The 23,173-nt window shown below is 35.9% G+C and overlaps 1 protein-coding gene across 1 annotated transcript; it reads right to left on the bottom strand.

Moving 5' to 3' along the window:
* Window positions 1–369: 369 nt before the first annotated feature.
* Window positions 370–22,798, bottom strand: RPF1 (ribosome production factor 1 homolog). The gene is made up of 9 exons (XM_032870257.1): window positions 22,556–22,798; window positions 21,053–21,109; window positions 19,300–19,380; window positions 9,951–10,046; window positions 9,246–9,399; window positions 2,145–2,227; window positions 1,550–1,731; window positions 1,239–1,365; window positions 370–602 (listed from the first exon to the last, which is right to left on the bottom strand). Exons 1-9 carry the CDS (start codon window positions 22,781–22,783, stop codon window positions 561–563), a joined length of 1,050 nt encoding a protein of 349 aa, XP_032726148.1. The 5' UTR covers window positions 22,784–22,798; the 3' UTR covers window positions 370–560.
* Window positions 22,799–23,173: the final 375 nt, after the last annotated feature.

The raw sequence follows: 23,173 nt of genomic DNA, 5'->3' as shown, positions 1-23,173 counted from the left end.
ATACTATAGTACAATGTAATGAAGTACAAAGGACCAAGAAAAGAACCAAAATTTAGCTTCAGTAATTTGCAACGGTTAAGTCCTTGGTAAACCATTTTGCTTTAAAATTTTTACCATTCTGAAAGGCTTAAGGAAATATTAAAACATCCCACAAACCTGGCCTCCTAGTATGTAGTCATGCAAGAAACAAAGCTATGTGCCAGGTCCAAGATTCATCTGATAGAAAATCACTGGGTTAGTGTCTACCAAGAACTATTCTATTTTCTCTCCAGACCACATGTTCCATGAAAGTACACACGGGAAAGTTAGTTTGAATCTTGATTCCAACTTAAAATTACCTACAAATAAGAATTTTTAGGAAACTTAAGCTGCAACTTCTAAATTCACCAAAATGACTTTTATTTGTATTTGCTACAGTGAATGGTAATTCATGGCACTTGGTATTTTGTCCACATGTGAAAAGGTTTATGAAACCAGTAAATGACATTCTGAAAAGGGTCTTCTTGTCATAAATTTAAATAGGTCTGTTTAGCACAATTCAATACTATTCCTTCAGTATTTCATAAATGGAATTTTCTTCTACTTGTATCCATTTCCCGGGGCTGAAATTAGAAGGGGAAAAAAAATGTAAATAATTTATAGGTTAACAATCCTAAAAACAAAACAAAACACAAAAAACCCTTCTGGGTCCATTTCAGAGACTGAACTGTCTAGGTCTAATAGAAGTATTAGAAATTGCTGTTCTAATATGTATGTGTATAATATATATAAAATTCTGAAGTAAAAATCATACCTAAGTGAACTGTTGCTTACCAGGAAAGAGATGGGTTTTAAAATATTGAAGTTTTCATTTCTGATTTAAATGATCTCCAAACTTCTAAAAAATGTCTATAGCAATAGTTTTCAAACATAGAGAAGAATCCGAATACTGGCTTATAAAAGACTGCTGGGCCCCATTCCCTAAGCTGCTGATTTGGTAGGTCTGTGACCCAACAATCTGCCTTCCCAATTCTAGGTGATGCTGCTGGTCCACTTTCAAGGACCACTGATCTTTAGGATAATTCAAATGAACCAGGGTTCATCACCAGACCAAAATACCCTATCAGAGATTCGCTCTTTTGAACTTATGGATGTCAGAAGCATAACTTGAGATGTAAGTACTCAAAGCATAATGTACGTGGTTTCCTTCTCATTCCGTTCAAAATGATCTAAGTGGCTTTTGAAATAAGGCACATTACCTTATGGACCCATTCATATTCTCCATATTTAGAATCAAAGGTTCCTTTCTGAAGAGATCTTAATTTTAAGGTAAAACGTGGTCCAAGTTCTTGAATTCCCACTTTCTTTTCACTCTTGAATATGTACCTTCAAAGATAAAAGAATTAAGGGAAAACAGTCTGAATGAATCAAATGTAATTTCTTCAATGTGATAAGAGTTCAAAAAATTTATTTCTCATCTATGATATTTGTCACAATGTTAGAAAACTTTACACTGAAATGTATTTCATGATTTAAGTCAAAGTCCAAGGAGTTAAAGTACCTTCCTCACCTATGAAATCTGAAGAAGATATAGTCCCGCTGATTGTGGAATGTGGCAACCTGCCTTCCAATAAACTGCGGATTATGGGGAAAGAGAGATGCAAACATACGTCCAACTGAATGACCCAGCCTCGTTGTAAAGTTATTCAAAATTATTTCAGGTATGTGTTCTGTAGGGTCCTTCCCTCTTCTCTGGAAAAAATGGAAAAAAAAAAAAATTCACAACAAGGAATCTATATCCTGATACTGCAAGTTCAAGTTTCAGAATTTATGTGACAAACTGAAAAATTTTAAAGGTGTCTTTCTTGATGACAATCTATCACATATGACTTATCAATCTCATGAAATAATAAAACAGATCTAAAATTATTTGCAGTGACTGTACCAGAAAGTCCTACTAGAAAGTAACCTGTTTCATAGTAATGAAGGCTACTGCCTGTATGCCATAACTCAATTACAATCTCGTAAGAAAACTGCCAGTAGATAAAACTTGATTTAAGCAGAAGGAAAATGCCATTATAAAATGCCAATTCGATCTGTAAGTTAGAGTTGACTAAGCATATATAGCACAGAACAAAGCCAATTAAGGAATGAATAAAACTTACCTTAATTTCTTTACGCAAACGAACACTGCTCATTTTAAAATGAGCAGTTGGGCCGTTTGGCAAGTGACTTAGAATTAATCCATCTGTTCAGAAAGCTAAGAACACACTGAACTCTGTAATTTAAATCTTAAATTGTATAAATAACTGGTCCTCTGTATGTCCAAAGGCTCCTAAAATTTGTAGCTAGGTGAAGAGGTAGATGCATGTATGCCTCTGGGTTAACAAATTTCCTTACCATACTCAAAAAGTAGAGCCCCATAAGTCAACCCAAATATTAAAAAAAAAAAAAAAAATTAAGCTATAGTAGTCCCACTTTTTCTCTTCACAATATAACAAATGAGTCATCACCCTCAACAGGGTATGTTGGGTATTCAACTAAATTAGGTGAAAAGAACTTACGCCCACTACCCTAACATGAATGGTAAGACAAGATGGGATTCTAGCATAATTTTAGCACAGCAAACAAAAAAGTTTACGTCCATGTTCAGAGGCCTTATAGCCCTAAAAACGCACTTTTATACATAAGCAAGTACACACATTTATATGTTTTTTTTAATAGATTTTCAGGGTTAATATATGCTGTCAGCTTTGAATACTGTCCCATAAGACTAGAGACTCAGCCCTCTTCTTAAAATCAAAGTTATTAGTGCTTCTCAAAAGATAAGTTCTTATTCTTGGGATTACTGTGCCACAAATTAAAATCAACTAATTAATAACCATTTACTGATGATCTACTACAGAGATCTCTGCCAGACACACTAAACTATAAATTAAGTATACTTCAATTGGTAGGGTTAGCAGCCCAAGGGCTTTAAATGTCTGAAATGCAGCTACCTATATACAACATTCCTCAAGTCTTCGTAACACAATTTGATTCTTCCAAATACTGAACCTTTAAAGAGGTCAGAATCAAACTATTCCAAATTATCTGCACACAGTTTTACAAAACAGATGTTGCCATCTTTTTACAAAGGCATCAACGTTAAACCATTAGAAAAAACAAAAGCAAAAACACATTCTCCCATTAGCCCATGGGTTATCTTCAACTTCCTCCTTCCCTTACCAAATCCTATTTACTGCTTTTACCCTCATAAATTCCTCACTTCCATAGCCTCCTCTTTACCCTTACTGCTATTCTTGAGGTCCTTGAGAATTTCCACCTACATTAAAACATTGGTCTGACCTCTCTCACCATTCCAAGTACATTTTCCAAGACTGTAAATCAAGTTTGTATGTAATAAGATATGGAATGCAACTCTCATTTTATCTGTACCATGGTTTCTCATGCTAAGTGAAAAACAAACTAGATATACCTTGAGTCTTGACAGCTGTAGCTAATTTCATACTACTCTCACCACTGCTCATCGAGAGAACAAAGACATCAGTACAGCTCTCATGTGGCCCCAAACCACCTTTCTAATCTCCCTTTATGCCTATTTTTCCTAACTGGTAGGCACTGACAATCTCTTGTATACCACACGTATTAATCCTACTATGTATTTTTTGTTCATGCTATTTCAGATACCTGCAATATTTAACTCCTCTACTAAGGCCCACATCACCAATGAGTTCCTTTATGTTTGTTACTGTTTTATATATGCAGGTGCACCATTGTTGGATGCGTATTTACAATTGTTAGATCTTGTTCAACTGTCCCCTTTCATTATGATACAGTGCTCTTCTACATCTCATGTATATTTTGGTTTTAAGTCTAGTTTTAAGTCTGATATAAGCATTGCTACTCCAGCTTTTTTTTTTTTTTTTTTTGACATCCATTCGCTTGATAAATGTTTCTCCATCCTCTCACTTTCAATCTGCAGGTGTCTTTAGGTCTAAAATGGGTCTCTTGTAGCCAGCATAAAGATGGGTCTTATTTCTCTATCCATTCTGAAACTGTGTATCTTTTGATTAGAGCATTTAGTCCATTTACATTCAGAGTAATTACTAATAGATATGTATTTAGTGCCATTTTACTACTTGTTTTGTCACTGTTTCTGGAGATTTTCTACTCAGAGTCCCCTTTAATATTTCTTGCAGGACTGGTCTAATGGTCACAAACTAAGTTTTTGTTTGGGAAACTCTTTCTCTCTCCTTCTATTCTGAATGATAGCCTTGCTGGACAGAATGAACATTATTGGTTGAATATTTTTCCCATTCAGCACTTTGAATATACCATGCCACTGCCTTCTGCCTTGCCAAGTTTGTTGAGAAATCTGCACTGAGACTTCCCTTTTAAGTTAGGGGCTTTTTTTGGTCTTACTGGTTTTTAAGACTTTTTTATCACTATATTTTGAAAATTTAATTACAATGTATCTTGGTGTTGGTCTGCTTTTGTTGATTTTGATGGGAGTTGTCTATGCCCCCTGGATGTGGATACCTATTTTCTTCCCCAGATTAGGGAAGTTTTCAACTATTATTTCTTCAAATTAATTTTCTGCCCTTTTTCCGCTCTCTTCTTCTGGCACTCTATAGGTATTATTATGTTTGATGGAGTCACTCAATTCCCTAAATCTGTTCTCATGTTCCATAACTCTTATTTCCCATTCCATAACAGCTTATTAACTTCCCATTCCATAACAGTTTATTTCCCATTATTTTGTGTCTTCTGTATCATTTATCCATCCTTCTCCCTCTTCCAGCCTTGTGTTCATTGTATCCGGCCTGTTTCCAATCTCGGTTATTACATTTTTCATTTCTGACTCTTTAATCTCTGTGGTAAGGACCTTCCTGAAATCTTCCATTTTTTTCTCAAGCCCAACAAATATCCTTGACTGTTGTTTTAAATTCTCTAGCAGACGTGTTACTTATCTGTTTCACTTAGACCTCTGGCTGTGACATTATCATCTTCTTTCATTTGGGATAAATTTCTCCATCTGGCATTTTGTCAAAGTCTCTGCCTTCTTTTGTGTTAGAAAACCGTTACGTTTCCTGCTCCAAATAGTAATGGCTTTAGAAGTAGAGGTCCTATAAGGTCCAGGGCCTGGCACTTTAGGGGAGTGTCTCTGGTGTGTGCTCTACTGTTGTGTTTTGGCTGCTCTGTCCTTTAGGCCAATTATCTGCAGAGGCTCTCCTTGCCTGCTGTGGGCACTATTTGATCCTTGGCCAGAATGTGGTGAGTCTGAACGAGGTGTGCTCTGATCTGTTTGTGAAGTGAGACCTGACAGTACTTCCACTAGAACTGAAGCCCTGCAGAACTCTGGTCAGGAGACATGGTGCTGGTATTCTAGGGAAAGAGCTTGCCATGCTGGGACTGAAGCAACTTAATCAAGAAGTGCAGTACCTTTGAAGCCCACTTCAAATGCCACCTCTTTTTATACAGTTAAAATTAAGCTTTAAATCTCACCTGTCACTGTTACTTAACTTTAGCACCTGTCACTTATTTAGGTTATAATCATGTAAATGACCTTCTTCCCAACTAATCTGTTAACTCTTAGAAGACAGACTTCTTACTGATAAATACTAGTGCATACTATACAGCAGATTATCAGTAATATTTGAATTCTTCTTGACCTCTCAAATTTCATAAGGTATAGCCAAAAAGAATTTCCGGATCATTTGCACATTGAAAAAAGTCATGAAATCTCAGGGGGCTAAGAAAAGTAACGGTAATTTCTTCTAACCTAAATCAAGACTTGAATCCTTCCTAAAACATTCCCACTGAATTGTCTCTGTCAAAAGAAAACTACAAAATCCAAAATAATCAATTCCTAAGTACCTGCACTGTACAAAAAGCTTTCCTTATGTTACTGCTAATTCCTAACATAAACCATGAAGAACAGGAGTCATTATCCCTATTTCAGTAACAAGGAAAAGGGGTTGAGATGGGTTAGGCAGATTAGCCCAAATTTCAGAGCTAGGTGGCAGACCTTAAGGGTGGGATCACACCTGTGCACAAACCCTAATGCATAGGAGGCATTCTGTTATAAAGACTGAGGTGAAACTTTTAATACCTTCCCAAAGGTCAAGAATACAAAACAGTTTACAAGTTGCCAAAAGTACAGCACGGAGACTTATCTAGCTCAAATTTCTATTTAGAAATACCAAATAGAGGATGTAGGTCTCTCCAGAAAAAACTTCCATGCTTTACCCTATACCCTAACATTTACTAAAATGCCTACAACAAACCAGGCATTAAGCCTTGGAAACATACATTTAATGTGATCTTTGCAGGAACCCTAAAGATTTGGTACTATCTCTTATTTTAAAATATGAGAAAACCAAGTACCCAAGAAACTTGACAAAATTACAAAAGCAGCAAGTAATGAAGTCTCTAACATCACACCTGTCTGACCCAAAGCCACTAGACTACAGTTTAGACAGTTGACAAAGCTCTTTTGTAGAGGAAATCAAAAGTTTGTATCTCCATAAATTTCCACCATGTGGCACTATTCTTTTACAGCAGCCCTTCCAGTATCTTATCATGCCCCCATATTCTAATTTCCTATAGGCCAAATATCCTCAATTCTTTCAACTTTTCTCCAAGCATCATCATTAGGAATCATGACTTACTATTTGTAAGCCCATGTTAAGCCTCTAGGAATCACACTAACATTTCTATTATGTGCCTACAAATTATTCTCCTTTAAATTATTCTACATGGTTTTTTTCCCGGATCATGGCAAATACTAACTAGCAGTCCTCTTTCCCTCTCCTTCCATTTGCCTGTCTTATTATCTTGCTCAGAGTAGCAAAGTCTCATTTACAAGTTTGTGCAGATATTCTTTGAAAGCAGGATATGTGACCTTATTCAAAGTTTCTAGACCTTAAATCTTTTTAACCAAGATGGACTTCTAATGCCCCTTACCAATGTCCTTATTAGTCTTAAAGACCATTCTCTTTTAAGAGAACACAAAAGCAATTTAGGAGGTCTGCTTTCCTAGCTTCTTCCAACACTTTGCCATCGACTGCATTACTACATATCAAATAGGAAAGAAAATGAAGTATCTTTGAAATTATTAAAATCAACATCCAGGGGCGCCTGGGTGGCTCAGTCGGGTAAGTGTCTGCCTTTGGCTCAGGTCACGGTCCCAGGGTCCTGGGATTGATCCCCATGTCAGGCTTCCTGCTCAGCAGAGGCCTGTTTCTCCCTCTAGTCCCAGCTTGTGCTCTCTCTCACTATATCTGATACTGTCTCTCTCAAATAATAAATAAAACCTCAAAAAAAAAAAAAAGAAAAAGAAAAATCCAGGCAAGATTATACTTATAAAAATTCTATTCATTAGGACTTTTAAAAACTGCATAATTCCATACTTAAAACTTACAATCATGGGATACCCATCACATGCTTATGTGTGTGTGCATATATATATTTATGTGTATAGGAAATATAATCTTACACTTGAATTAATTAGTCTAGTTATTCCTTAATATAAATTTGGTCTTTTTACTGATGGTACCTTAATGATATGAATTTATCCTAGAAGGTATTAATACATTTTGGGAAAAAGACAATATATAAGGAAAAGAGAATATAAGCTTTCTAAAGGCAACAGATGGTGTTAAGTGAAACTTAGTGCCTATATAAAATACCTAAACTAAAACAAGGATACAATGTCTATTGAACTGATGAATGCCTGCTAGCAGCCTTAAAATGATAATAGTTTTTTAAGTGCCAAAAACAGAGAGGAACACAGACCTTGCTACTTTATTTTGGGAGACAGTTTTAAGAAGGCAGCAACTACATTAAAAACATCTCTTCTGGAATAGTTAAATATTCAAGAGATTTTAGTTATTTTGGGTACATTAACCCATAATCTAATTTCTATAATATGGCCAACAAAAACATCACATTAGAAAGCTAGTTTTAGTCTATTTTAGTCTCTGGAAAGCAACTCACGTAAGTGGATAATGTCTTTTAACTTAGATTGAAAATAGTAAGGCCCTAAAAGCTATTTATTAGGTTTTTAAAACACAGCTTTTAAACTATTTAAAAAAAAAAAAAAGCAGTGTTCATTGAAAAAAAATGTTATTCTGGCAACAGGAAAATCCTGTCCCTATCTTTTATGAATCCTTAATAATTTTAATAACTTGACCCATGCAAATGATCATCTTCAAAATTCATAAGCTCACAGGGGAGCCTGGGTGGCTCAGTTAGTTAAGCTGCCAACTCTTAATTTTGGCTCAGGTCCTGATTTCAGGATCCTGGGATTGAGTCCTGTGCCAGGCTCCACACTCAGGGTGGGGGGTAGAGGCAGGCAGTTCCTTAAGGATTCACTCTCTCCCTCTGTTCCTCTCCCTGCTTGCTTCATGCACATGCTCTCTAAAAATAAATAAATAAACCTTAAAAAATTAAATTACATTAATGAGCTCAGAGGCACTAGTTGATAAATAAGGAAAACAGCAGCAATAACGAAAACAAACCTAGGCATCTTTATGTGCTCTCTCATCTCCAAACAGGAAAAAATACCTTGGGTTCATGTCACATAGTTGTCTCAGATCTGAGACTCACAGAATAAGGACAGAGTATTCTTGGCATCTGAAACAGCAGCAAATACATAATATGGGCTCAAATACCTACCTCAAAAATGTAACCCTGTGACACCACCTCTGGTAACATAAAATCTAGCCGTATCAGACTACCTGCAGATCCCCAACTGGGTCCGCTCCATCAGGCCTCTACCTTTACAAATAGTGTATCTGCACTGGGCACTCTTCTTCAACTTTATTCACCCATATTCACCTTAACTGAGCTGAGGCATCTTTTTCTGTCAAGTCCCTCCTCCCTGATATCCCCAGGGCAGATTTTACCAGACTGTGCACTATATCCTATATTTCTCTTTAACTGAACTATCCACGCTATAGTTTTGTTAGTTTACTTATCTATTTTCTCTTACTAGATTACAAACTCCCTGAAGCTCCTATTTATTTCTCCATCTTTTACTAAGGATTAAAATAATGTCAGCCTATAGCATTTACTTGATGAATACTTGCTAAATGAAAAGAAAAAAATTAGTTCATAGAATCTTGGATAGATAATTTTCTAGCTTAAAAAATTGTATGTTCTTAAAGTTATAGAAAACATTTCCTTATTCTTTCAAATGTATTTTAAAAGGGGATGAAGGTGAGACAAGAAAACTTATTTAATAAAACAAAAAAGGATACTTGGTGTTTTACGATCTTCATTAATAACGATCAGATCTGTGAAATCTCTTGAAATGCACTGTGGAATAATTTTTTTCAGAGCCAGTCCTCTTCTGTAATAAACATGTGAGTTTGGTATAACTGTGGAGAGCTGTTCACAGAGTCGTACTGTTCTCTGCAAAACAAAATAACAGAAATCTTTGACGGTGAGAAGGAATAAAAGTCTTAAGTGATATACATTTATAAGGAAATAAGTAATGATTAATATGTGTTATTAATAAAGGGCAAGGGTAGGGAAAGAATGAAATCTGAACAGTATTTAATCCTTTATTAAGGGCTGATCATCCTAAAGCACTGGTTCTCAACTGGGGGTGATTATGCCCCATTGGAGAACATTTGGCAAAAGAGGTTATAACTGGTGGTAGTGGTGGGGATGGCTGGTAGTGGTATCTAGTGCACAGAGGCCAGGCATGCTGCTAAACATTCTATAATGAATGAACCTCCATAATAACAAATTATGCAGCCCAGAATGCTAATAGTGCTAAGGCCGGTAAACTCTACCCTGAAGAATCATGCTTAGAAATGGATAATTTTATTTAGCTTATTCATAGGTATTATCTATTGAAATTACTAATAATTTAACTCGTATCTTCTGAAAGGAGTTCTTTTAAATAGTCTATGTGGGAAAGTTAAGAATTCAATAACTATACTGATTGATATGGTTACCCCATGAGGTCTATCTGATGTTGTGATGAGAATCTTGGGAGAAGTTTGTCTGTTGAAGTAAGAAGCAAATTCATCTGTAGCTTCATCATAAGCAACCTGTGAACAGAAAAAAATATACTTTTTAAAAAGATTTTATTTGTTTGACAGAAAGAGACCTAGCGAGAGAGAGAACACAAGTAGGGGGAATGGCAGAGGGAGAAGCAGGCTTTTTGCTGAGCAAAGAGTCCAATGTGGGGCTCGATCCTAGGACCCTGGGATCATGATCTGAGCCAAAGGCAGACGCTTAACGACTGAACCACCCAGGTGCCCCTGAAAAAAATGTAATTTTATATCAAACATACTCTACTACTAGGCCAAAATTTTAAAAGTAGCTCTAGCAGGATTCTATGGCACGGACTATCTTCCTGACTGATAGGGGATTTAAAGAAAGCCAAGAGGGACTTATATTAATGGCAACATGAACAGGCTGAATGATTTTCTATCTGCAGAATACAAGTATAAAACTGGAAAAAATTGTCAAAAAACAATTTCAAGACACAAACTGAGCTGTGTTTATTCTTTTAAAATTTATTTATTTATTTGAGAGTGTGTGTAAGCAGGGGGAGGGCAGAAGAAGAGGGAGACAATCTCAAACAAACTCCCTGCTGAAAGCAGACCCCAATGCAGGACTTGATATCATGACCCTGAGATCATGACCTGAGCTGAAATCAAGAGTGAGGTGTTTAACCAAATGAACCACTCAGGTGCCCTGAGCCATATTCATTCTTGGAAAATGGCTAGGGCTATGGGCAAGGACATCAGGAATTTTGCTAAGAACTATTCCATTTTTTCCATCAACATGGCTGAGAAAATACTAACTTTATTAACTTTAGGTTTGATGGTAGGCAAGAACCAGCAATCTTGAATCTAAGGGTGGTGGACTAGATTGGGGATAGGTGGGTCTGAAAACCCTTGCTTTGCTAGTCCAAGGTTAATGGGCCAGTTCAGGGGAGATGTGGACCAGTCAGAAATGCAGAACTAAGGAAGTGAAAGATCCACAGAGGGGCTGAAATAATCTCCACAAAATCCCTGTCTGATAGCTAAACTACATACACATGGGAGAGTTCTAAGAAACCAATTCACATGAAAGGCCAGGGAGACTTGAGAACTGGCCCCAACTTTGAATGCAATCCTCAACCCACACTCAGCTCAGCTGACAGAAGTTTGGAAGCTCAAGGTATCTCAACTCAGTATCCACCCAAAGCGCAGGCTTACCATTAAGCCACACAAACACAGGGACAATCTCTAGGGAGGCAGGTTAAAAACAATAAAAACAAAAACAAAAACAAAAAAAGACAAGTAGAGACATACGGTGCTGATAAAGGAAATTCAACTTCTAATGTTTATGGGCCCTGCTCCTAGGCTCCCAAGGAAGCCAAACTTTTACCAAGGTCAGAATGACTTCACTAAACTTCAAAGCATGGGCTCTGTGCTCCTAACACACACTATATATTTGCTTTTTTTCTTTTTTTTTTTTTTTTAGGATTTTATTTATTTATTTGACAGAGAAAGAGATCACAAGTAGGTAGAGAGGCAGGCAGAGAAAGATGGGGAAGCAGGCTCCCTGCTGAGTAGAGAGCCTGATGTGGTACTTGATCCCAGGACCCTGAGATCATGACCTGAGCCTAAGGCAGAGGCTTTAACCCACTGAGCCACCCAGGCGCCCTATATTTGCTTTGTTAACAAATACCTTTCTAAAGGAACATTTTAAACTAAAGATGAGTAAAATTCTCCCTAAGTTCCATTTCCATACCTCCAAAGCCTTCACCCTTGCACACACTGAAACCATAAGATCAAATTTGTAATTTTCTGAATGTCTTCCATCATGATGATTTATAACTCTCGATGTAACAAAAAATATATATAACCCTATATTAGGGTTTCCTTCTCCAGAGTACTCTTCTTTGTCAAAAATGTATATGCCATAAAGCCTTCCTCAACTGGACTCTCTTTTTCTTTTTTTTTAATAGAAATTCTAAAAGATTTGTTCATTTTGCATTGAGTCATTACACAGATAGAGAGATGGGGAGGATAGAGTCATTACACAGTTTAAATCCAGGCAAGTTACTAGAACAACAACAACAAAAAATCAATAACTCAAAAAATAAAACAGTCCAAAGTGTCCAGCTTTCAGCCAAAAAATTAGGTACTTAGTATGACTAATAATCAGGAAAAAAGCAACCAATAAAAACTGTATCTGAGCAGGTCTAGATGTTGAATTTAGTGAAAATTTCAAAGCAGCCATAATAAATATATTCAAGAAATTAAAAGAAAAGAGGGGCTTAATGTAGATCTAAGATGGCAAAAGAATCAATGAATTTGAAATTAGATTAATAAATACCCAATCTGAAAAACAGAGAAAACAATCATTAAAAAAGGAACAAAACTACAGAAAACTATAGGACTATGTTAACCATTTTAATAGTGTGAAAAGGAAGTCTTTGGGGTGCATGGGTGGCTCAGTCCATTAAGTTGTCTACCTTTGGCTCAGGTCATGACCAAGCCCATGCCAGGCTCCCTGCTCAGCGGGGAGTCTGCTTCTCTCTCTCTCCCTGCTCTTTCTCTTTCAAATAAATAAATACAAGATCTTAAAAAAAAAAAAAAAAGAAAAAGAAAAGAAAAGAAAAGGAAGTCTTTGAAGGAAAGAGAAGGTAGAAAAAAGTATTTGAAGAAATAATGGGTGAGAAATTCCAACATACGGCTATAAGCTCAACAAACCTCAACAGGACAAAAAGAACAGTAACATAAACACATCAATGTCAAACAACTAGGAGCCAAAAACAGAACATTTTGAAAGAAAAAAGAAAAATCATATGCAAGGGAGCAACTATTAAAATGGCTGATTTCTCATCAGAAATTATGAAGGTCAAAATGTAATAGTGTATGTTCCAAATTCTAAAAGAGAAAAAAATCAACCAAGAATTCCTTAATTTGCAAAATTCTTTCAAAACTGAAGGCAAAATAAGCATATTTTCAAATAAACAAAAATGAGATAGTTAGCTATTAGATCTATTATAAAAACAAAAACATAAGGAGATTCTACAAGCTCAAAGAAAATGACACCAGATGGTAACTCAGATCCAAGGAAAAGAAGAGCACTATAAATGGTAAATACAAAGGTAACCATAAAAGACCTTTTGTGTGTGTGTGTGTGTGTGTAAACTTTCAAGCTATACTGGTGTAACCTGTTATACTTTATCAGCATCATGTCTGTATTTACTTGAAGTAGATTGTGATAAATTGAAGACGTTATGCTGTAATTCCTAGAGAAACTGCTAAAAGAATCCTAAACGTATAACTCAAAAGATTAAACTCATTAAAAGCAAAAGCACGTAAAAGGAACAGTAACCGTAAGAGAGTTTAGGTGGCTATGTGAAATGAGATAAAATAGACACTAAGTAAAGAAATGTTGCAATGAACAATTTAAGGGAAGGAACAACAAGGGATATGCTGGATTATAAATCAATACACTATGAAGATATAATAATTACAAATGGACTCATACCTGAAGGAAAGTAAAAACAAAAAAAAAAAATTAAAAATAGGTGTGTACCTAACAAAAGAACCCCAAAGACATGAAGTAAACTGAAAGGAATGGAAGAAATGAATAACTCAAAAATTATAATTAGAGATTTCAATATCCTCTCAGTAACTGATAGAATTAGAAATTCAGCAAGTACACAGAAAATAGTAACAACACAATCAACCAACTTAAAACAACTCTCTTAATCCACTTCGAAACAGCAAAATATACATGTTTTCCAAAGGAACACACAACATTCTTCAAAATAGATCTTGTGCTAGAACACAGAATAATTTCTTTACTTGAAAAGGACTAAAATTAAACAGCGTATGTTCCAGAACCACAGTAAAATTAAGTTAGAAATCAACGGCAGAAATATACCTGCGAAATCCTCAAGTATTTAGAAACTGAACAACACACTTCTTGATAATTGATGAACCAAAGAAGAGATCACAAGAGAAATCAGAAAATATCTTGAACAGAATGAAAATGAAAACACAACAAACATATCAAAATGTATGGGCTATGGCTAACCCAGTGCTTAGGAGGAAAACTATAGCTTTATGTGATTATATTAAAAAGAAAGAAAAGTATAAAATTAGTAACGTAAGCTTCCATTTTAAGAAACTAGAAAAAGGGGGCACCTGGGTGGCTCAGTGAATTAAAGCCTCTGCCTTCGGCTTAGGTCATGATCCCGGGGTCCTGGGATGGAGCCCCACATGGGGCTCTCTGCTCAGTGGGGAGCCTGCCTCCCCCTCTCTCTCTGCTTGCCTCTCTGCCTACTTGTGATCTGTCAAATAAATAAATAAAATCTTAAAAAAAAAAAAAAAAGGAAACTAGAATAAGAATAAATGAAACCTTATGTAAGTAGAAGAAAAGAAAGAATAAGGATCAGGGGACAAAAGTAATGAAATAAAACACATCAAGCAAAAACCAAACCAAACCAAACCCTGATGAAATTACAAGAAGGAATCAATAAATCTTTCATTATAAGAGATACTTAGATTTCAACAATAAGAAAGGAAACGCATCTTAAAACTTAAGGGATGTACCAAAAGTGGTACTTAGAGGAAATTTTGTGGACTTAACCGCTCATTATAGAAAGGAAGATGAAAAACAAGTTAATCAAATAAAAAGAATAAATTCAAGAGAGTAACAAGAAATAAATGATGAGGTGAGATATAAATAAATTAGAAAACAAAGTTTCAAAATAAAGATGATCAGAGAAGTACTTTGAAAGAGTTAACAAAATAGATATTATCTCTGGTAAAAAGCCCAAATAAATAATATTAGGAATGGAAAGGAGCATTACTGCAGTCTCCCTTATACGAACAGATATACATATTCTAAACAGAGTACTGACAAACCAAAACAATGTGAAAAAGATAAAACATCTTAATTAAGTTGAATTTATTCCAAGAATGCAAAAGAGATTTAACATTAGAAAATCTATTTCATTTCCTACATTCACACAATAAAGGAGAAAACATGCATTCATCTCAATATTTGCAGAGAAAAAGTACATAATTATCTCAACATTTGCAGAAAAAGCACCTGTAACATTTTACATTCGTTCATGATAAAACAAACAACCCTGCCAGCAAGAAAATGAATGGATTTTCCTTAACTTATAAGAAGAATCTACCATTAAAGACACAAACATTAATGATACATGTTAGAAGCATTCTCTTTAAAATTAGGAACATGGCACAGATAACACTATTGCTATTTCTATGTATTTGACATGCTGGAGGTTCTAGTCAGCACAAAAGAAATTATCAATGGACTGAAAGTTATTTGCAGAAATGATTAGCTAAGCATGAAATGAAAACAATATTTAAACAAATTATTAGAAACAAATTTAGGCATACTGTTTAGAAGATCACAATCCAAAAATCAATGGATTTTTATAAATCAGCAAATAAAATAATTTTCAGAAATGTGACTTATACTAATAAAAAACACAAAATATCCAGCAATAGCTCTAACAAGATTTATGTATAAAACTTACATGAAGAAAATTACATGTATAAAACCAGCAATAGCTCTAACAAGATTTATGTATAAAACTTGCATGAAGAAAATCACTGAAATGCATTTTTTGTACAGAAGACCTACCTAAAAAAAACAACATATAAATAGAACCCCTACGTTATCTACTTTAACACGATTTATAATTTTAGATGGCAGACCAAAGGTTCACAAAGTGAATATTCCTGAAGGGAGAGATTAGAGGATGGGGTTGGAGAGGGGCATTCTGCTCTAACAGATATCAAAACTTAGCATGAAAATAAATAAATTAGAAAATAAGTAAGTGATAAAGCAACAAGCTGACCAATTGCTCAGAAAAAGGCCAAGTATATATGGATACTTGATTTATGACAAAGCATTATAATCCATTGTGGGAAAGGTTGTACTACTGGAAAAATGGTGCTGGGGAAACTGGTTACATATGGTGGGGGCAGGGGAAGAAAGAAAAATTGGTTTAATTTCTCATGCCAAACAAAGAAATTTATTCTGATGATTAAGCACATAAATGCGAAAAAAGCACAGAAAAAGTAAAAAGAGCATCCACAAGTTGGAAGATACTTATATATAAAAGATTAGTATCCAAAATATAAATATAAATATATATGTAGCCTCTAAACACCTGTGAATTCCAATTTATCTCCAGTCAAGACCCGTTCCATATCGTGTCAATGACAATCCCATCCTTCTATCCTTCTAATTAATTACTCAGGCTAAAAACCTCAATACCACCTTTGAATCCTCTTTTTCTCACATCCCACTTCCTATCTATCAAGAAATTCTACTGGCTCTAATTTCAAAATATACCTGGGGGAAAAAACCCAAACCTTAGAATCAAATTGATTCTCAACACCCACTGTAACCACTAGAGCCCAAATCATCATCATAATCTTGGATTACTTCAGTAGCTTCCTAAGTATCTATTTCCCCCTCTCTAAATTACATTCTCAGTATAGCAACCAATTACTATTAAAAATTAAGTATGATCGAGGGAAATTGGAAGGGGAGGTGAACCATGAGAGACTATGGACTCGGAAAAACGATCTGAGGGTTCTGAAGGGGCGGGGGGTGGGAGGTTGGGGCAACCAGGTGGTGGGTATTAGAGAGGGCATGGATTGCATGGAGCACTGGGTGTGGTGCAAAAACAATGAATACTGTTACACTGAAAAGAAAAAAAAAATTAAGTGTGATATCATCCTTCTGTTCAAAACATCCGATGGTTCATTGCACGAAGTATAAAATGCCTATGTCCTCACAGTGGTCAACCAAACCACTGCTATGGTCTCTGCTCTTCCCAATACTGGCCCTTCTTCTATAACTCTCTCTCTTGCTCACTTAATTTCAGCATACTGGTTTCCTTGCTGTTCTTCAAAAACATACTAAGCATGCTTCTCCTGCCTTAGAACTTTTGCACTGTTTATGCACTAGTTTTTACACTGGTCATTCCTTGGAAACCAAGTGGGGAAGAACTGCAAGGAGGCCAATTTCTTTACATCCAAAAATAGCTGATTTCTCTATATCCTTCAAGTCTTTACTAAAAGGTCATCTTCTCAATGAAGCCTACCCTGACAATCATTATATGGAACTGCAACCCTAATCAACAAGATGGCCACTAGATATGAACAACTGATTAAAAAGAAAAAAAGCATAAAAAGATGTTCAACCTCATTCACAACAAGTCAACAAAAAATTAAAACTACACTGAGATACAATCACCCATAAGACTGGAAAAAATTATTTGTAATTGCAAAATCTTGAGTGAAAGTTTGAATAGTACACATTTACATAATCTCAAAGCATACCCCCTCCCAAATACTTATTACAAAGGGAAAAACAGAAGCTATAATGGGAAAATCAACAATATATGACTCTTAATAAGAGCATCAAAAAGAATATAAGATCATATCTGACATATATCTGTCAAAAATATATAAACCGAACGTAATCATGAGCAAATATGAAACTCATATTAAGTGACATTCCATAAAAAATACCTGGATTGTACTCTTCAAAAATGTTAATGTCATTAAAAACAAAGTCCGAGGACCTGTTCCAAATTAAGGGAGGTTAAAGTCATAATAGAATTGAATCCATGAGCTGGAATTTATCTTTTGCTAAAAATGATGCCATTTGGACAACTGTAGACATCTGAATAAGCTGTCTAGACTAGATAATAATCGATGTTAATTCTGTGATTTTGATAACTATACCCTGTGCTTATTAAGAAAAACACACTTGTTTACAAGTAAAATCCACTAGATTATGTAGGAGTAAACAGGCTTTATGTCTACCATTTATTCTCAAACATTTCAGAGAATACAGAAGAAAAGCATGTGTGGTACAATTTAAAATTCAGGAAATCTAGGTGACGGGCATACATGAATTCCCACTTTTCTATTAAGTCTGAAATTATGTCAAACTGAATAAATCATACACAGACACATTCACACATACTCCTATACATACAAAATTGCAAAGTCTCTCTACTTCAAAGTCTCTCTACTTCCTCAATCTACTTTATCCAGATTCTTTTTAGGATTTATTTATTTTAGAGGAAGAGAGAGAGCACGCACATGTGGAAAGAGAGGGAGAGAGAAAATCTCAAGCAAACTCCCTGCTAACCACAGAGTCTGACCTGGGGTGCGATCTCACAACCTTGACATGATGACCTGAGATGAAATCAAGTTGGATGCTTAACTAACTGAGCCACCCAGGCACCCCTCTTTCACCCTAGTTTTTATTTTTTTTTTAAGATTTTATTTATTTACTTGACAGACAGAGATCACAAGTAGGCAGAGAAACAGGCAGAGAGAGAGAGAGAGAGGGAAGCAGGCTCTCCGCTGAGCAGAGAGCCCGATGCGGGGCTCAATCCCAGGACCCTGGGACCACAACCTGAGCCAAAAGCAGAGGCCCTAACCCACTGAGCCACCCAGGCGCCCCTTTCACCCTAGTTTTTAACTGTAGTAATCTATCACCTGCTAACACATAATTTATTTTATTATGTTTACTATTTATCTCTCTCCCTAGAATACAAGTTCTGGGTGGGCTGATATTTTGTGTGTATATATGGCAGAGTGTTTGGTCCACTGGTGGAATCCAAGTCCCTAAAACAGATCCCAATACACAGCAGACGATCAATAAACATTTGCTAAAAGACTGACAGACTGACTGAATGAATGACTATATCTAAATGTTAAGGAACGTCAAAAACAGTTCTATTTGAGAGCAAATATAACCAAAATCAAATCTGCCCAAAAAAAAAAAAAAAAAAAAAAAAAAAAAAAAAGTTTAAAAACCTCGATTCTCTCGCTGTACTGTCACCAAACAAAGGGAAAATGTGAAAAGTGACAAGTGGATGATAATCTTGAAACTCAAGAGTTTTACGAGGACACAGAAAATATCACCAAATGTTATCCTTTTATCAAAATGTCTAATACTACAAAAATCTATAGTATGAGTAATGCTTTTCAAATGATATTAAAAACAGAAGTACTATATAAGATACTAAATGACAAAAGTTTATCTAGGCATAAAATATCATACATTTCTAGAGAATAGAAATATACTTCTATTTTCTGCCTTTTTTAGAACATTTGAGAAATTCAATTATGACATAATCTATAGCAAATAATATGCCAACACTATAGCTGAATCAGTCCACTGTACAATTTCACCAGCCAGTACTTTTAAGTGTCAATATGTGAACAAATGATTTATCATCTGTGGCCATCTAAATTTATTTAAGACTTATAACATTACCTCTTCATCATTAGGGTCTACTACAGTTTCATCATATACTCTCTGGTTGTCAATGGTCTTTGGTACAGGCTTTGGTGGAGCCTAAATAAAAGAAAAAAAATTAAGTTTTTAGAAGCAATTTACATTACTAATTTTGCAGTCTGAAGAATAACAGAAATTTCCAAATAATCCAAAAACCAAATCTGTTCCTCATTCATCCCAATAATACTGAGTAAGAGGTAACTCTGAGCAGAGATATAAACATCCTAGAAGAAATGCTAACTGAATGAAATGACTTAATACCATGCAAAAGTACCTGAAAGAAGAAACTGGAATTAAAAGAATTATCCACTAAGAAGAGTATTAAACAGAATAAGAAAAATTACAGTTCAACCTTAACCAACATGGATTTGAACTGTACAGGCCCACTCACACGTGAATTTTTTACAGTACAAGACTATAAATGTATTTTCTCTTAGCATTTTCTGAGTAACATTTTCTCTAGCTTATTTTACAGTAAGCATACAGTATATAATGCATATAACATATAAAATATGTGTTAACTGATTATTTACTCAGTAAGACTTCAGATCAATAGCAGGGTATTAACAGTTAGGTTTTTAGGACTTTTAACTGTGCAGGAGTGGAGATGGTCTGTCTGGAACCCAACCGCCATGTTGTTTGGGGGTTGGCTGTACAAAGGTTTATCTATATGCAGCTTTATTCCAGTACTTCCAGAAAGCTACGAAGATATAAGTAACAAAGCTACAAGTCTAGAAACTAGAAAGTTTGAGGCATTTACAGTAAGGAATGAAAGGGAGGAGCAATTTATATAAAAAATATGCAGCAGCACTATTATTAGTGGAAATGAACAGCAAATAGGGCAAATATTATACAAAAAGTTAATGACTACGACACTTCAACATAATGGAATACTGTTAGAAATGGCAACATGCACACTCAGCTTAGACCAAAAAATTTGTAAATGAAAAGCTAAGGAGCAGGAACAGAGAACTGTAAGCACACACTGACTAAAATAAATTCGAAACATATGTATGCTAGCAGAGATATGAAGAAGTATGAACTGATAAACTATTTGGGATTTTATTTATTATTCTATGAAACAAATACTGAGTTTTAAAATTTTTTTTTAAAGGAGGCAGTTCTAGGAAGTCATCTTTCAGTCAAAGAAACAAGAGTGGTGAAATTTCCAAATGGTGATCAGCATATTTGCTGTTATTGACTGAGTACTGAGAGTTGAGACTAATGTTGCCTGATAGGATTCTGCACATCAAAACAGTCTAATACTGGCATGTCTGGCAAGTACTAGACTGGGAAGCTTCCCCATTCCCAGAGTCAGGAGGATGAGTCTCTGTCTCTCAAACACATAAAATTAAGTAAAATAAGCGCACTGAAGCAGACATACCATTTACGTGAAATTTTGAAAAAAAATGCAAAAACACCACCATTGTTTTCGTCATTTAGGAACACAAAAAAAGAAGTGCACGGGAACAAAACACGGCAATTTCATAAGTGGTTATCTTTAGAGGGGAAAGCAATCAGGAAAAAGCATACAAAAGACTTTGAATATTATTTGCCAATGCACTGTTTCTAAGCTGGGTAGAGAACAGAAAGGGGTTTGTTATTTTATTTTCACATCTTTTATACACTGGTAATATTTTATAATAAATTTAAAAGAAAGTGATACAACATAAATATCAGAAAGCATTCCTCAACATAAGACAGAAAGCAGCTGGCTAAAGATTTTATTTACCTTATCACCAAGAGCTTCTCTCTCTTTCTTAAGTTTTTTCTTAATTGCCAACTTTTCCTAAAAAGTTTAAAGACAAGAACAATATTGAGAAACCACCAGTTACATCACAAACACATACTGAACTATACATTACTAATGCTATGAATACTTAAACTGAGAAATCTTTGTAATATATTAAACATCCTAACACAGATTTTCATATCTAAATTATTGTAAACCAAATAAGCCAATCAATAAAACATAAATATCTTGCTCTTTCAAAAAGATCTAAATTGGCAAGCTCAAATATTTAAAGTTTTACTAGCTTTAACTATAAAGTCTCGACTTAAGTAAAAATGTAAAATGTATGCTTAAAAAAGTTAACAAGTTTTTCTTATTTCATTTTGCATTCCTAGTAAGTTGTGTTCTAAAGAAAACCATGGGTATGCTGCTTACTTCTTTTGGAAAGTACTAAAAATAAATGAGAATGGGAGATGCATTTTCAGATTGCTTCCAATAAACCACCATTTGTTATCCATAAATCTTACAATCAAAATATGCTTTCAAAATTATTAAGAACTTGCAGGGTGAATTACACCTGTAATTACTGTAAATCTGTACCTTCCCGAGATTTCTGAATAAAATGCTTAATACACAAAGTAATAATAATAATAATAATACAGAAAGTACTCACCCCTCCCACCCACCAGTGCCTATCTACCCTCCACCCCTCAAGTTTCAGATTACAGTGTCAAGAAGACTTCTAGGAGACCCTTCCGGCAAACCCGCTCTCCTAGAGTGAGTTAAGAGTATATATTCCAATAGCACTCTGGCGCTTATAATGAGTAAGGCACAATCCACGGCCTCAAAAAATCCAGTATCTAGTAAGAGGAGCCAGGCAAGTGAAAAGAATATTATGTGTGTGAACTTTCACGACGTACAAAGATAAACAGATGCTTGCTTCCAATCGCAATTTAACCACAGATAAGTACTGTGACCTTGAGTTTTATTTATCTCTTCATATTTGTCCCTGTAACAGTATGAAGACAACGCTATAAATACCACTACTAGAAACTTTGCATAAATAATTTCGGTAAGAGTCCAGGAATCAGAGAAGCATCACTTTGGGTTTACGTAGTGCCCGTTCTACGGATTCTAGGAATCAGCCAAATGTAGGCGGGCTGGGCTAAACATAGAGACGGGAGAATTTCGCGTTCCAGGTCTGGAGGGGTATTTTCACTTCTACGAGAGCGGGACATCCTGGTTTCATTCTCAGAGGGAGAACCTAGACGGGCTGAAAAGGAAGAGAATCCTTGACGCTCAGACAAAAAGCTGAAATCTAGAGAATGTCTCCAAAGCAGTGCGAGGGGACCAGGACACAAGAACTACAGCCTCACTCCTCCAAATTATCTCCTCCCGCACGCCAGGAAAGCGCGACCACGCGAGTGCTATTCCCCGCCCCACCATCACGCGCGCGCGTGAATGATGCGGCGCATGCGCCCGGCCGCCTCCGCCCCGTCCTACCTTACGTTGCTGCTGTTTCCACCGCGTGAACATTAAATGTCGCCGTTGTTTGTTCTTAATTTCCGAAATGCTGAAGCCTGGGGGGAAGGCGGCCGCTTTCGGGGGTTGGACCCCGCTTTCGGTCGCTCCATCCTCAGGGACTGCAGCCTCCTGCGGTTCTTCGGCGGCTGCCTTCCGTTTTAGGCCTTTCTTTCCTCGGCTACCGCTGTTATCCCCGGTCTTCGCCATGGTGTTTGCTTCCAGGCGTCTGTACGGAAACGGAAACAGCTGTACCCCGTGACACCCTCACTTAAACTTTTACTTCCGGGTCAAAAAGTTCTTAAAGAGAAAGGTGGAGTACTTTGTGATTTTTAGCCATTTAAGAAGGTGGCAAAATTTAGGGGCGCCTGAGTGGCTCCTTTGGTTAAGTGGTTAATCGTCCGCCTTCAGCTCAGGTCATGATCCCTGAATTCTGGAATTGAGCCCCTCATTAAGTCCCCGCTTAACGGGGAGTCGCATTCCACCTCTGTTCCTCCCCCTGATCATTCTCTCTCGTTCTGTCTCTTAATATATAAAAATCTTTAAAAAAAAAAAAAAAGTGGCGAAATTTAGCTTTGAGAAAAGTTTAGGGGGGTTTTC

This window comes from Lontra canadensis, unplaced genomic scaffold (genome assembly GCF_010015895.1).
Source record: "Lontra canadensis isolate GAN:19392208 unplaced genomic scaffold, GSC_riverotter_1.0 scaffold40, whole genome shotgun sequence".
NCBI classification, from domain to species: domain Eukaryota; kingdom Metazoa; phylum Chordata; class Mammalia; order Carnivora; family Mustelidae; genus Lontra; species Lontra canadensis.
This window is presented reverse-complemented; position numbering and strand designations above follow the sequence as displayed.